Source organism: Microtus ochrogaster, unplaced genomic scaffold (genome assembly GCF_000317375.1).
Source record: "Microtus ochrogaster isolate Prairie Vole_2 unplaced genomic scaffold, MicOch1.0 UNK1, whole genome shotgun sequence".
Lineage (NCBI taxonomy): Eukaryota > Metazoa > Chordata > Mammalia > Rodentia > Cricetidae > Microtus > Microtus ochrogaster.
In genome coordinates, this window is record NW_004949099.1 from 6,197,207 (window position 1) to 6,211,482 (window position 14,276).

General features: G+C 46.2%; 1 protein-coding gene across 1 annotated transcript in view; it reads right to left on the reverse strand.

The window, feature by feature from the left end:
- Positions 1–3,575: 3,575 nt before the first annotated feature.
- Positions 3,576–14,276, reverse strand: part of Rbsn (rabenosyn, RAB effector) — a 26,260-nt gene continuing 15,559 nt past the window's right edge. The window contains exons 8-12 of the mRNA XM_005364900.3: positions 14,018–14,088; positions 12,216–12,302; positions 11,511–11,613; positions 7,777–7,881; positions 3,576–7,109 (exon numbers count right to left, since the gene is read on the reverse strand). Coding sequence (XP_005364957.1) covers positions 5,976–7,109; positions 7,777–7,881; positions 11,511–11,613; positions 12,216–12,302; positions 14,018–14,088 — 1,500 coding nt within the window. The 3' untranslated portion in view covers positions 3,576–5,975. The remainder of the gene's footprint in view (positions 7,110–7,776; positions 7,882–11,510; positions 11,614–12,215; positions 12,303–14,017; positions 14,089–14,276) is intronic.

The window sequence follows — 14,276 nt, forward strand, 5'->3', positions numbered from 1 at the left end:
CTGCTTTGTGTTCTCTGAGCACCCTGGCTATTTGGCTTCCAGGTTATCATTCAGTTTTTGGTTTCGGTTGAGACAGAAGTCCTGATCCTCCTGTCTCTGCAGACTCCCAAGTGCTGGAATTATAGGCATGAGTTTTATATGTTTTAATTCAAACTCTAAGTTCCTGCCCCACCCTCACTCCCAGCCCAGTTTAAACTTTGCTTTTTACATTTCCACTGACTTCCCCAGCTTTTTCTTTAAGATATTTATTTATTATTACAGTGTTCAGTCTCAATGCCAGAAGACGGAGCTGGATCAAATTATAGATGGTTGTGAGCCACCATATGGTTGCTGGGAATTGAACTCAGGACCTCTGGAAGATCAGCCAGTGCTCTTAACCTCTGAGCCATCTCTCCAGCCCTGACTTCCCCAGCTTTATAGATGAACTTTCTACTGATAAGCATATTACAGCATGTCCCACTTGTTAATCCTTTAATTCTAGTACTTTCTTTCCATACTTAGTGTTTTTACTTCTGCTCACATTATCCAACTGCTCTGGGGGGTGTCCTATGCACACATGGAGGCGGGAGGAAGACAAGTATCCAGTTCTATTTCTGCCTGTTTCCTTGAGACAAGGTCTTTCACTGATCCTGGAGCTAGGTTGCTAGGTTGGTGGCCAGAAGTTCCAGGAATCAGGACTATAATCCTCACTCCTGGGGTTACAGGCACAAATGATCTCATAGACTTTTACATAGGTGCTGGGATCCAAACTCAGGCCCTCATGGGTTTGTTTTTGTTTTTTTGAGACAGAATCTCTCTGTGTAACAGCTCTAGCTTCATAGATCAGGCTGACTTTGTACTCTCAGACATCCGTCTGCCTCTGCCTCCCAAGTGCTGGGATTAAAGGCGTGCGCCACCACCGCCTGCCAGGCCCTCATGTTTGTATAGCAAGCATTCTTATCCACTGAGCCAGCTCCCCACTGTTTTTGTTTTGTTTTAGATTTGAATGTTTTGCCTGCATGTGTGTAGGTGCATCACTACTAAGCTCCAGCCAAGACTACATAGTGAGAGCCTGTCTGGAAAGAGGGAAAAAGTAAGCTTCTTGAGCTCACTGCAAGAGTGCAGCAGGCACAAAGAACCACCGGCCATCCATCTGTTCTTATATGCTGTTCACTTGGAATTGTCTCTATAAGGCACAACTTGCAGTTCAATTTCCTGGTAATTCCAATGTGGATGGAATTATGTAGCTTGCTCAGTTTTTAAGATGCTGGTAAAACATTGGCTATGTGGGGAGTAGTCTAAGTCTCTAGTGTGAAGACTGTTTGCTGTAGTGTCCAGAGCTTGGAGTTCCTGGCTGCTCCTCTGCAGTCTCTTGTTGCCATGATTCTGTCTATCCTGTATCCCTGGGGGAATATGAGGTACAGAGGCACGTGTTCTGTGATTTAAGATTCTCAAGCCATGGTCTTCACATGTTTATTTATTCAGACAAAGAAGGTTGCAGGTGACTGGGGTGAGGGTATTATGTTTGCCCCAAATGAGTAAGTTTGGTGAAGTTTCTACACTTGCAGAAACCTTTGCTGGGATGCTCTGGTTACAATGAACTTTCCCTTCTTCTGCCACAACTATATGAGGAGCTTTCTCAGTGCTTCACCATTAGAACCAATAGAAACAGTCTCTTCAGGAAGCAAGGCTTCCCCTGGTGGGCAGTCTGCCTCCAGGACTCGTCAAGGCTTGGTCGCGCAGACCTGTGATCCCTGCAACTCTGAAGACAGAGGCAGAGGATCCTAAGTTTAAGGCCTGCATGGGCTACAAAGTGAATTCAAAGTCAGCTCAGGGAACTCTGTAAGATCCTGCCTGAAAAATAAAGAGCTAGGAATATAGCTCAGCAGCAGAACACATCTGTATGTATGTGCAAGGCCCTATCCTCAATCACAGTCCTGAAACAATGAATCAAAAAGCTGGCACTCCAGCCGGGCGGTGATGGCGCACGCCTTTAATCCCAGCACTCGGGAGGCAGAGGCAGGAGGATCTCTGTGAGTTCGAGACCAGCCTGGTCTACAGAGCTAGTTCCAGGACAGGCTCCAAAGCCACAGAGAAACCCTGTCTCGAAAAAAAAAAAAAAAAAAAAAAAAGCTGGCATTCCTACCAGCCATGGCTTCTGCTGCAGCCATCAGATCTTGGCTGACTCTGGGCTCACCACTCCAGATGTTGGGGGGAAATTACCCCTGCAAATCAGTCCCCTAATAGTTCCAAGAAAGGTTACTGGTTTTCATTCTGTCCAGCTGCTGCTTCTAAGAAGAGTGACAACTTCCAAAAGAGGTTTCAGCTAAAATCAAAAGTGCTATCCTAAAATTTGGAGGTGACTAAACATTCTGCTCGGCTCCTGAGGAGGCTGCAGTCACAGATGGCACTGCATCCACAGGAAAACCCAGTGTCCCACACAAATGTCTTGGGTTCCCATATCAGACAGGCCTGGGGAAGGTCCCAGGACAACATTGAGCAAGTTGTGTTAGCACTTCCTTCACTTGTTAGCTGGGGAGATTCAATGAGATGACCACCAATCATATTGAGCTCTGGCCCCAGTGAGCACTGGATACAAAACCCCTCCTCAGCCTCTAGGACAAGGTGAAATCATTGTAGAAACCTTAGTCGTACCCAACCTCTTTGTAGATTGTTCATCTGCTCTTTTGGTCAGCATAGAAGTAGAGCCCCCTTCCACCATTCCTGAGCCAACCTAACCTGCCTTGGTACTGATGGCAAAGTGAATCATGAGTTTCCAACCTGTCCTTTGTCAAGTAACACAAAGGCCTGCTGGCAGAGCTGCGTGTGACGTGTGTGTGAGTGCCTTCCAGTGGAAATCCCAGGTTCCCCACCTCTCTGAGCCTGTTTCTGGAAGTGGGGATAGGACTGCAAAGGGTCCTCAGGATGCTAGAAGCAGACACAGACAAAGCTTCTAAGATCAAGGCCAGCTTCATGATTGCCAGAACCCTTCAGTTTCTGTAGGGAAGGGGATGATAGGACTAGACAGGGCTCTGGGCTGTGTTTGGGTAAAATAGCTCTATTAGTGCTTACTTTGCAACACAGGATTTGAGTTTGATCCTCAGAACCCACAAAAGTGTTGAACATGGTGACATGCATTTGTAATCCCAGCGTTGGGGAGGGGAAGACAAGAGGACCTTTGGGCCTCGCTGACCAGCCAGTCTAGCCTAATTGGACAGTTTTAGGATGAAAAACTTTGCCTAAAAGAAGGCAGATGGAGACCAGGCAGTGGTGGCACACACCCAGCACTTGGGAGGCAGAGGCAGACAGATTTCTGTGAGTGAGTTCAAGGCCAGCCTGGTCTACAGAGTGAGTTTCAGTACAGGCTCCAAAGCTACAGAGAAACTCTGTCTTGAAAAACAAAAACAAAAACAAAAACAAAAAAAAAAAAAGAAGGTAGATGACTTTCCTAAGGCTGATTACCCAAGGTTGTCCTCTGGCCTCCATGTGCACATATGAACACGTGTGCATGCACACACACACATACACACACTACCAAAGGGGGTTGGAGGGATGTTTTAAGCACATATACACTCAGCAACAAAATGACATTTCTTTAATAAAAGACTCATATACATGTTATTTTATTTTTTAATAAAAGCCTGATACAAGGCCCCAGTGTAGTGCATGCACATCAATGGCCATCAAGCTGACAGTCACCATGATTACCAACACATCATGTTCCTCTAGTTGGCCTAGTACAGAGACCAAATCCTCAATTCAAATCGAATGACCTAGCTATGCCACATGGCTCATGATGACTTAGAAAGACATTTTAGCATCTGACGACAAAGACATGACGAGCAGTAAGTGCAGTGAGTGGGGCTCCAGTTCCTTAGTGTGTTAGGAGGGGCAAAGCCAGAAGCCCTTCCGCAGATGAAACTGACCTCCGTCTAGGGGGTGTGCCAACTCCCTCTCAAGGACGTGCTCTGTCACTGAAGCACCTCTGAAATCATGAAGGGTTCACATGAGGTATCCTGTGTAGTTATGCTCACAGGCAATCCCCCTCTGCAAACCAACCTTGACCTACATAAATTCTAGAAAGCGATAGAGTCAAAGGGTAGACAAGTCTCCCCTGTCATGTCTGACTTACAGATATGGCCAAAGAGGAATTCAAAGAGAAACTCAGTGAAACCTCTGGCATCTGAGTTTACTTGGTTTACTATTCAGTGAGTTGAGATTTAAAAATAGTTGTTAAAAGCATTAGTTTTTCTCCATGCTACCATACAGACTGCTACCTGGAGGTGAGTTTCAGGGAAGGTTTCATTTAGTGAGTCACCAGCTAATTAAGAAGCCCTGTCTTATAAGAAAAGCAATGTCTACAGCCATACCAGTCTGAACACCTGATCTATGTCAGGAAAAGTAGTGGTGGGAACCAGTATTCAGCTTCACTCTGTATTGAGCTGCCTCCTCTTTGATCAGACAAGGCAGTCCAAGCAGGGTGGATATCCTGGACATGCCTGGAACTCTAGGGCAACAGCATCTAGAGCCTGGGCCTTAAGAAGGGGAGAGGCCTGCCCCAGGAAACATGGGTCCAGGTTGCCCACCTCTCAGAACAGCCGGTGACACCAACAGAGCAGGCAATACACTCACAGGTCAGTAAAACACGTGCTGTTGACAGAACCCAAAGGGTCCTCCATTACCCTCCCCCTTCAGCCTTTCCTACATCCCCAAACAGGACTTCCTACCCAGTCAAAGCCCCAACAGGTACTAAACTAATGAACAGCTGCCAAAACAAAGTTCTTTGCACCCAGATGCCACTCTTACCGCCAAGATGGATTTTCACCAGAATGTGACGGAAGAATTTCAGCTCATGTGCCAATCACCAACAGAAGCCTTGGCTAAGGCAGAAAGGGACTAGTGGTCAGTTACTGTCCATTAACTAAAGAGCATCACTGGAGAGAGTATGCAAAGCTGAGCACACCAGGATCTTACAGGCATCTGTCAACCCCTCTGTTCCTGTAAACTAAGCACTAAGCTATGTAACTTCCCTTTCTGTCCCTATCAGAGTTCAAGTACTTCAGGACTGTGGAATGATCAGAGGCTGTGCATCAAATATTTCTGTTTCTCAGTACTCAAAGCAGTAAGAAAACACCTGCCCAGTTTCCCAGGTCAGGATGAACCACAGTGAAGAAGGCTGACTGGAGAGCTGACTCAGAATTCCATCTGATACCAATACTCCACAAAAGCTTTCTGGTCAGATTCCCAAATCACACCACAGGCCCTTCAATATAACCTTTGGCCATTCTGCCAAAACCCTGGAAAGAAGTTTCCATGGACAGACAACTATTCAGGTAGAAACTTCTCCAAACCATAACATCCACCAAAAATCCTATCTCATAATCAAGTTCACAGTGACATCCCTGTACTTGGAAACTTTCCTTCCTTTAACTGGGAGGGGACAATACTCAAAACATCCCCACCATCCACAAAGAGGCACTGGTCGCCTTGAGTCCAGACCTCCCTTCATAGCAGCTTCTCCCTAAGTGTCCAGGAGACAGCCCCAGCAAGAAGGCGGTGAAAGGGAGCAGCCAGACTGGGACAGACTTCTGCCAGAGCCCCTACCTGTCTTGGCTACAGGAAGGGGCCCACCAAGGGCTGACCTATAATACTGCATCATGACCAAGAACAGTCAGTAGAAAAGAGACCAAGAGGTGCCCAGGAGCCCTTTCTGCCTTGGCCCAACAGAGCTGCACTGAGCTGTATCTTGGAAATAAAATGGTATAGTTCCCTGAAAAGGGAATGCTTTGTTAAAAAAATAATACAGAAAAACCAGCAAGAGAGTGCTGATTTGTTTCCTGTTTTTGTTCAACTGTAGTGGAAATGCCTCACAGTGCACAGCAACAAGAGACTACTGCTCCCCACCTCACTGTTGGCATCATTAGATGCCCACCCATCTCCTCCTCCCCCTTGGTACCCTGCTGCCCAAGACTTTGCCTGGTACTGCCCCACTGCAGTCAGTTAGAGCCCCCCTTCTGCTTAGCCAGCGTACACTTCAGCTCCCGAAGGTTCTCAGTCAGCACCTCAACCTCGTCCATTCGACCGCACTGCTTGGCATCAAAAATATAAGCCTTAATGTTGTCAATCTGCTGTAGGAGCAGCTCCTCTTCGATGTGCTCCTCAGCCTCCGTGCCACTGTCACTGTCCACCTCGAAGGGGTTGGTGCAGGGGCACTCTTCAAAAGGATTTCCAGGGGCAGGTGGGCTGGCAGGCCTGGGATGGTCATCCTCATCAAAGGGGTTGGGTGCTGGACTGTTTGGATCAGTGAAGGGATTGCCTGCCCCCAACTCTGCCGCCTCCTCTTCCTCGGCATCTTCCTCAAAAGGATTGTATTCTCTGGTGACAGCAGCTGAGGGGCTCAGCAAAGTCTCTGTAGCAGCAGGACTGGCAGCATCCTCTGCAGGGCTGGAGAGGTCTTCTTCATCAAACGGGTTGAGAGAGGTCTTTTTACTTTGCTGTGGTACGGTGCTCTGGCTAAGCGCTGGGGGTCCAGACCACAAGCGTATGGGTGCTAAAGTGCAGCCAGGTGAAAGGGTCCCAGGAGCAGCGCTGCCCGGAACCGGGGAGGAGTCCTGATCTAAGGCATAGGCAAGATCACTGTGAGGCGCTCGGCTGGGCTCCAGCTGGAAGGGGACGACTTCTCGGAGGTCTAGAGCACGAGTCCTTGGGTGCACGGACGCCGCCAGGAACTGCTCTTGCTCTCGTTCCAGCTCCCGTTTGCGGAGCATCTGGAGCTGCTCCCGCTGCAGCTCCTCCTCCTCAGCCTGCCTCCGGGACAGCTCAATGGCCTTCTCAGTCTGCTGCTGGTCGTACTCATCCTGCAGCTGCCGCAGGTTTTCCTGAAGTGTGCGCACCTCATCTGTGCGGCCTGCAGCCTTGGCCTGCCTGATGAAGGATGTAATGTTGTAGATCTGTTGGAGGAGAGGGTCAGGGTCTTCACTCTGTCCCTGACCTTCTGACAGTGGGAGCCAGCCCTCAGCTTTTCGCAAGGGGGCAGGGATGCCTCGGAGAGACCTCACTTCCCCATTGGCTGCACGAGATGCCAAACCACTCTGTCTTTCCTCGAGCTTCCGTCGGGACTCCAGAGCAGCCTGCAGAGACAGCACACATCACCAGGGTCACCATGGTCACCTGTCCACCACCCTCCATGGGCCCCACAACACTAAGATAATTCAAATGCTGAAACAGGTAGTCACAGAAGGGCAGGTTTAGATTTGCAAAAATAAAACATAAGTTGAGATTTCCTCCAACTCAGTTTCACTGGTTGTACACTTTTCTTAAACTTTCAAAGACTGGCGCCTTTATTTACATAAGGTTAGCATTTCAGATGATACTAGAGTACACATAGTTTTCTGTTTTCATTTTGTTTTTTGTGGTGCTGGGGATAGAACCCAGGGCCTTGAGCATGCTAAGCAAGCATTCTATCACCGAGCTATGAAATAGCACCCTCATTTGCTTGCAAATGACACGGCCTCACTATGTAGCCCAGGCTGGGCTGGAACTTAAAGAACTCCGGGATCCAGGCATGTACCACCACACCTGCTCTTTTCTGTTTAACAGTGCACATTCTAAGGTCTTCTAGAACAGAGGGAGAATTGCCAGTCCCTGTGGTGGTCTAGGCAGGAGAGCATCAACAGGAAAAACAACTATTTTTCTAAGGCCATAACAGAAGTCAGCTTGAAAAGGAGATTCAGCAGCAGAGGGGTGGGGTAAGAGAGCAGGGAGGCAACAGCTACTGGGTGACTGGGTGCCATGTACCTGTCTCTCCATGGTCCTCTTCTGTTCCAAGTCCTGCTTCCTCTTCTTTTTTAGTTCTTCAAACTGTTCTTTAGTTGGCAGTGACATCAAACCCAGTAATTTTTCCTGTAGGAGAGTAACAGATAATTCTACACTTAAGTGGTTTCTTTGGGGGCAGGGGTGGCTGGGACTTAAACCTTATACATTTAAGCTAAGCCACTCCACCCACTGACAGAAAGGACACTGTTTGGCTAGGGGCTTCACCCCAGCTCCTAGCATAAGACCCCTCCCCTGGGAGTTGCCTCAATCCAAACTCCACCTCCAAGAAAGCCTGCAAATGGTGACCCCTTGGGGGGGGGGAGAAGACCACTCCCACGGGCTATTTAAACTACTTCCCAGAGAATGAACTGGTGGTATCCTAGTTTTCCATAGTCTTTCTGTTCTCTGTTTCCCCACTCCGTGTTTTCCTGTGGGGTCACCCAGGAGTGCTGGCACCCATTAAACCTGGACATCTTTTAATTTGGTCTGATATGGTTCGATTTGGATTATTGCATCAGCAGAGAGGTTTGTTGGTTTGAAAAATACTTAATGCACTCATGCTAATTGGCAGGCACCTTTCAGGAGGACCCACCCTTTCCTCATGAGATGGTCACATCAGATCTCCAAGGATTCCTCAGGACTGTGCCAGCCTTTCCCTGATACCATCGACCTATATCCACCTAGACTCCAGCACTCCCTGCCACCTTTGTGCTTAATCACCAACCTCAGACCTCTCCCTATACTCCACACTCTCTAACTACCACATGTGTAGTGATTGGTTGTTTACTCTTTGCCATGTGACCACTCTCTACCAATGGAAACAGTCCCTCCTGAAGGACTTTTACTTTTTTGGTGGGAAGGGGATGGATAAAATCTGTTGTGGGAGGTCCTTCCGCTCCTCCAGCCAATAGCCGCTGAGATACCAGCCCATTGGGGCGTGGTTTCTCTCCCTTTAAAAAAGCGGCTACTTCCCTTCTTGCTCTCTTTGCTTCTTGCTCTGGTTCCAGCAACTAGACTTCTTCCTGATTGCGCAGAGGGCTGTTGTCTGGGACGGTTATCTGTAAGTTTTTTCCCCTTTAAATAAATACTACCCTATTAATCATAATTCCAAACTGGTGTGGCATTGTTTGTGACTTACACCTTCAAAAATCTTTTAATTAAAAATTGATAAAATACAGTTTCTATCTATGCTTATGTGGTTAAAAAGTATGCCATCGGGGGCTGGAAAGATGGCTCAGTAGTTAAGAGCATTGCCTGCTATTCCAGAGGTCCTGAGTTCAATTCCCAGCAACTACATGGTGGCTCACAACCATCAGTAATGGGGTCTGGTGCCCTCTTCTGGCCTGTAGGCATACATGTAGAAAGAATATTGTATACATAAAAAAAAAAAGTATGCCATCGTTTTGGAATATAACAATGTAAAAGAATTTAATTAAGATAATTATCATATCTGTCAACCCAAATACCATATCCAATATTTTTTTATATTTTATTTTATTTACTTAACATTTTTTCATTGATTTTACATACTGACCACAGTTTTCCCCCCCTCCTCTCTTCTGGGTTATGTCCCCCCATCTACATCCACCTACCCCTGCCTTGCAGTCCTCCTCCACTGTTTCCATTTAGAAAGGGGCAGGCCTCCATGGCCTCGAGCAAAGCATGGGCATCAAATTGAGGCTCCTCCCCTTGTGTCAAGGCTGGGCAAGGTAATCCAGCATGGGGAGCAGGTTCCCAAAAGTCAGCTAAGCAGCGGGAACTTGACGGGTCCTGATCTTACTGTTAGGAGCCTTACAAAGAGACCAAGCTACACAACTGTTACACACATGCAGAAGGCCTAAGTCCATTCTATGGAGGCTCCCGAACTGTTGCTTCAGAGTCCATGAGCTTCTAAGAGCTCAGGTCAGTTGTCTCTGTGGGTTCCCCATCATGACCCCTTGGCTTATACAATCCCTCCTCCCTTTCTTCAGCAAGATTCCTGGAGCTCAGCCCAGTGCTTGGCTGTGGATCTCTGCATTTGCTTCCAACAGTTACAGGATAGAGTCTCTCTGGTGACAATTAGGGAAGTCACCATTCTGCTTACAGTAGATGGCTAGTTCAGGCACCCTCTCCACTATTGCTAGGAGTCTTAGCTGGGGTCATCCTTGTGGATTCCTGGGAGTTTCCCTAGCACCAGGTTTCTCTCTAACCCCCCAATAGCCCCTCCCATAGTTATATCTTCTTTGTTACTCTCCCCCTTCCTGTCCTGCCCCCAATAGGCCTCCTGCACCCAGCTCACCCAAGTTCCCTCAAGCTCCCATCTTTGCATCTCCCCCTCCTGGAGGACTTTTAAAGTCATGAAACTTGAAACTGACAAGACTCAGGAAGCTCACGAAACTTCCAGGACTCCTAGCTTTCCTCAGACCATCTAAGCAGGAAACAACTGCCAGGGAGAGAGGAGTCTCCTTAGAGCTACTTCAACCAAATCACCCAGAGACTCCAACAATGCAGGGGACATAGAAGGTAGAAAAATGCAACTCAGATCTAGACACCTAGGTTTAGTCTGCTCTTGAACCATTAGCCAATGGCCCAGAACGAGTCCCTGAGGAAGAAACATCACTTACTGATAATAGCAAAAACTTAGAATCCATCAACTCCCCAACGAAAATGAAATGGTTCAATAAAGGAGAGCAGACAGAGCCAAAGCAGCATTTAATGGCCAACAAAGCATAGAAGATTCAGTGATTAAAATGATTCAAATTTTCAGATATGTGTGGAAGGGTGGTTCTTCCTTGTCCACCTGAATGGGTTTAGAATTGAAACACACCTCTGGCTATGTCCATAAGGGTCTTTCCAAAAAAGCTTGAGGCAGGAAGACCCACTCTGGTGTGGATAGCTCTGTTCTATGAGCTGGGCTCCCTGACTGAATAAAAAGAGAGCTAGCTAGCTGGGTACCAGCACTCATCTGTCTATCTCCTGACTGCAGATACATGACCAGTTGCCTCAAACTCCTGCCACCACGACCAGCCCACCATGACAGATTCAAACGTCAAATAAAGTCTTCCTTAAATTTAAAGTATTTTATCACAGCAACGAGAGAACTAACGCAATGACTAATTGTAAATATTGCATATAAAAATGTAAATAGAGAAAAAGAATTCAGAATGAAAATGTACCAGAATGAAGAACAATTGTATTGGAGGCATAGGATTAAAAGCTATTTTAAACACAAGAACTGGGGCTGCAAAGACGGCTCAGGGGTGAAGAGGACCTGAATTTGGCTCACGACTGCCTGTCTCTCTGGACTCTGCAGCACTAGCACTCCCATGTGCATCAACCCACATGCAGACACAAAACACACACAATCTAAAGGAAAATCTAAAAAACAGAACAATAATAGACCTCCACACAAAATAAATACATACACAACGAACAAATAGATACACAAATAAATAAAGTAAAATAAAAGGCATGAAGCAGGAGGGAGACTAGCTGGGACAAAGCTGTTAGCAGGGATGGAGGCAGATGAGAGTGGGTAATGGGGGTGAATATGACCATGATAATTGTATGTGTGTATGAAGTTGTCAAAATGTTTAATAATTTTTAAAAAGTATCTTTACTTTTACCCGGGTTTCAGCTTTTTCTCCAAATGTAGCATTCATAATTTTAAGAAATAATAAATGTACCAACAGAAAACAAGCAAGCCACACACTTAGGTTACCTCATAATAGCTTTACCTGCACAAATAGTGTAGCTGAATATCTGATCATTCTCTGTAGTCGCACAGTGTTTGGATGTGGTGAAGGGTCCTGGTTCAAGCCCAAGGTTAAGATCTTCTTACTATATTGGGAAAAAATGCATCAAGGTAATAGGTGCTGCCAGCCTCAAAACCAGAGTGACGTCTCTAGAGCTTCCAGGCTTCATACCACGAGGATGTGGAACAACCCAGAAGAAACTGAAGTGTCCCTCATACATAGCAAGGCCCACTCCTTCCCCACTCTGGCTTCTCTAACACAGGAAAGTTTGGCTTCACAGGTGAACATGGGGTGTGTCAATTAACAACCCATACTTTCATGCCTTGCTGTCACTGTCTTAAAATATTCAAGAGTGCAGCCACACAAAGAGCCTAGGAGGTTTCACAGGTAGTACGGCAGCTAGCTCTTATTTCTTTACTACTAATGAACATTAGAAATCTTTTTCTCTGGTCCTCTGCATGCTAGGAGAGTACTCTATTACTACCTACACCCCACCCCCAAACACTCCAAATCCTTAACCAGAAGTTACAGAGCTATAGCAGACAGCAAAGCAGGCAGCCTCCCCTCCACTGTTCTGTCACCAGCAATCTAGAGAAGCCCAGAGCTGCTCCCCACCACTCACTGTTTGGTCAAACACCATCTTCTTCCCATTAGCCAGCAGCAGAAACGTGCTCTAGCAAACTTTACCTTAGAGCGTCTATTAGCTCATACACTTTCTGTACTTCCACTCGGAGGTCATTGGCATGCTCCAGACTGTAGGTTGTTTCCCCAGCACTAAGGAGAAATCATAAATGTTTGACCTAAGTTTCATGCTGCATCTGGAGAGCACAGTGTTTATGTCCTCAGACACAGTGGTTAATTCTAAGGCATTTTAGACTTGTGGAGACAATGCAATAATTCCTCAAGATACAGTCATCAAGCAGAAGCCATTTTTCTGTATATACACCTCAGGGACAGATCACTGACCAGGCCTCTTTAATTTTTTATGATTTATTTTACTATTTTTAGGTATGTGTATGGGTGAGAATATAGGCCTGTGGGAGCCAGAAGTGTCAGACCCCCTAGAGTGGAAGTTACAGGAGGTTGTGAGCCACCTGACATAGGTGATGAATTTTGTTTTTCTTTTTAGGTAAAACCTTCTTGCTATGATGAACACCTCCGCTCCAGGAATCATGTCGCAGCCTCCAAAGTAACTAGTATTGAAAGTTAACCATTTGGAAATGTGCTCAGCAATGGCTGTCCCCACTAGCCAGGGAAAATCACAGAATGTAGCCATGCAGCACTAGCCACGGATGCGTGAACCTCGCACATACACAAGAGCACACACACACTGAATAAATATGTAAGAAACAGGGATGTAAGAACCACGGATGCGTGAACCTCGCACATACACACCATAGAGATGCAACACACACTGAATAAATATGTAAGAAACAGGGAGCCACAGAGTTAGCCAGGCTGTGGAGCATCAAAATTATAAAATGCCAGGACAAAGATCTATCCACACAGTTCTTTGGAATATAATTTTGTAGTTCCTCAAAAAGTTAAAAGCAGCCAGGCGGTGGCAGCGCACACCTTTAATCCCAGCACTCAGGAGGCAGAGGCAGGTGAATCTCTGTGAGTTTGAGGCCAGCCTGGTCTACAGAGCTAGTTCCAAGACATGTTCCAAAGGTGCACAGAGAAACACTGTCTCGAAAAAACAAAAACAAAAAAAAAAAACAAAACAACAACAACAAAAAAAAACAAATGGTAGTGACAATTGGACAACCTTGTGACTATACTATCATAAACATCCTTGAACTATAAACTAAAGAGTATGTGAACCACGCCTTAATTTTAGAAAAGAAACCTAAGATAGGCTACATTTTCCCAGTGCCTCTGTGTACCCATCTGTGCTCAAAACGAAAAGCCTATTATAAGCCTGACATTACAATGCACTGTTACAAAGCACCTTGGCAAGCTGGGCATGAATGAGATAGGCTGCCCTTCCTCACCTATTTCCAAGTACTGCACTGAGCAGAGGCACAGAGCACAGAGCCTCTCCCATCCCCAAATCTGCTTTATCAGAATGGCCCTAACACATGAACATGAACGGTTTTTCAAAAATCATGTGACAAAAGCATGTATCCATCCATGTACAAATGTGGAAAGTCAGAGTTAAGATTCTATTTTTGACTTTACACCTTTAAGTGCTCCCAGAGGTAAGAGGCTGGGGGTTAGGAGTTTAAGAGGCGGTCTGGAACCAAATACATACTAATGGATCTATTAACATTAATCTCCTAAAATCTGGGGAAAAAAAGATTCTATTTTTTGGCAGGGGTGTATCCAGTGGTAGAGCATGAGCTAAGCATATACAAGGATAACATCCATTTTTAGCATCAAAGGGGAAAAAATAAAACAACAAGTAAAAAGATTTCTGTCTCCACTTTCAATTACTGAAGAATTAGCCTCTCCACCAATAAGTCAGAAAACAGAGGAGTGTGGCTTACTTTAAAGATGCTGCCATCCTGATGTATTCAGGAGCTTTCTGGTCAACTTTCTCCATGCAAAGTCGTAGTTTCTAAGAACAAAAGAGTAGACGTGAGTGCTACGCTGAAGACAGAAACTCTGATCTCTATGTCAAGCTACACTAGAGATATACCAGCACTTGGGAGGCAGAGGCAGGCGGATCTCTGTGAGTTCGAGACCAGCCTGATCTACAGAGCTAGTTCCAGGATAGGCTCCAAAGCCACAGAGAAACCCTGTCTC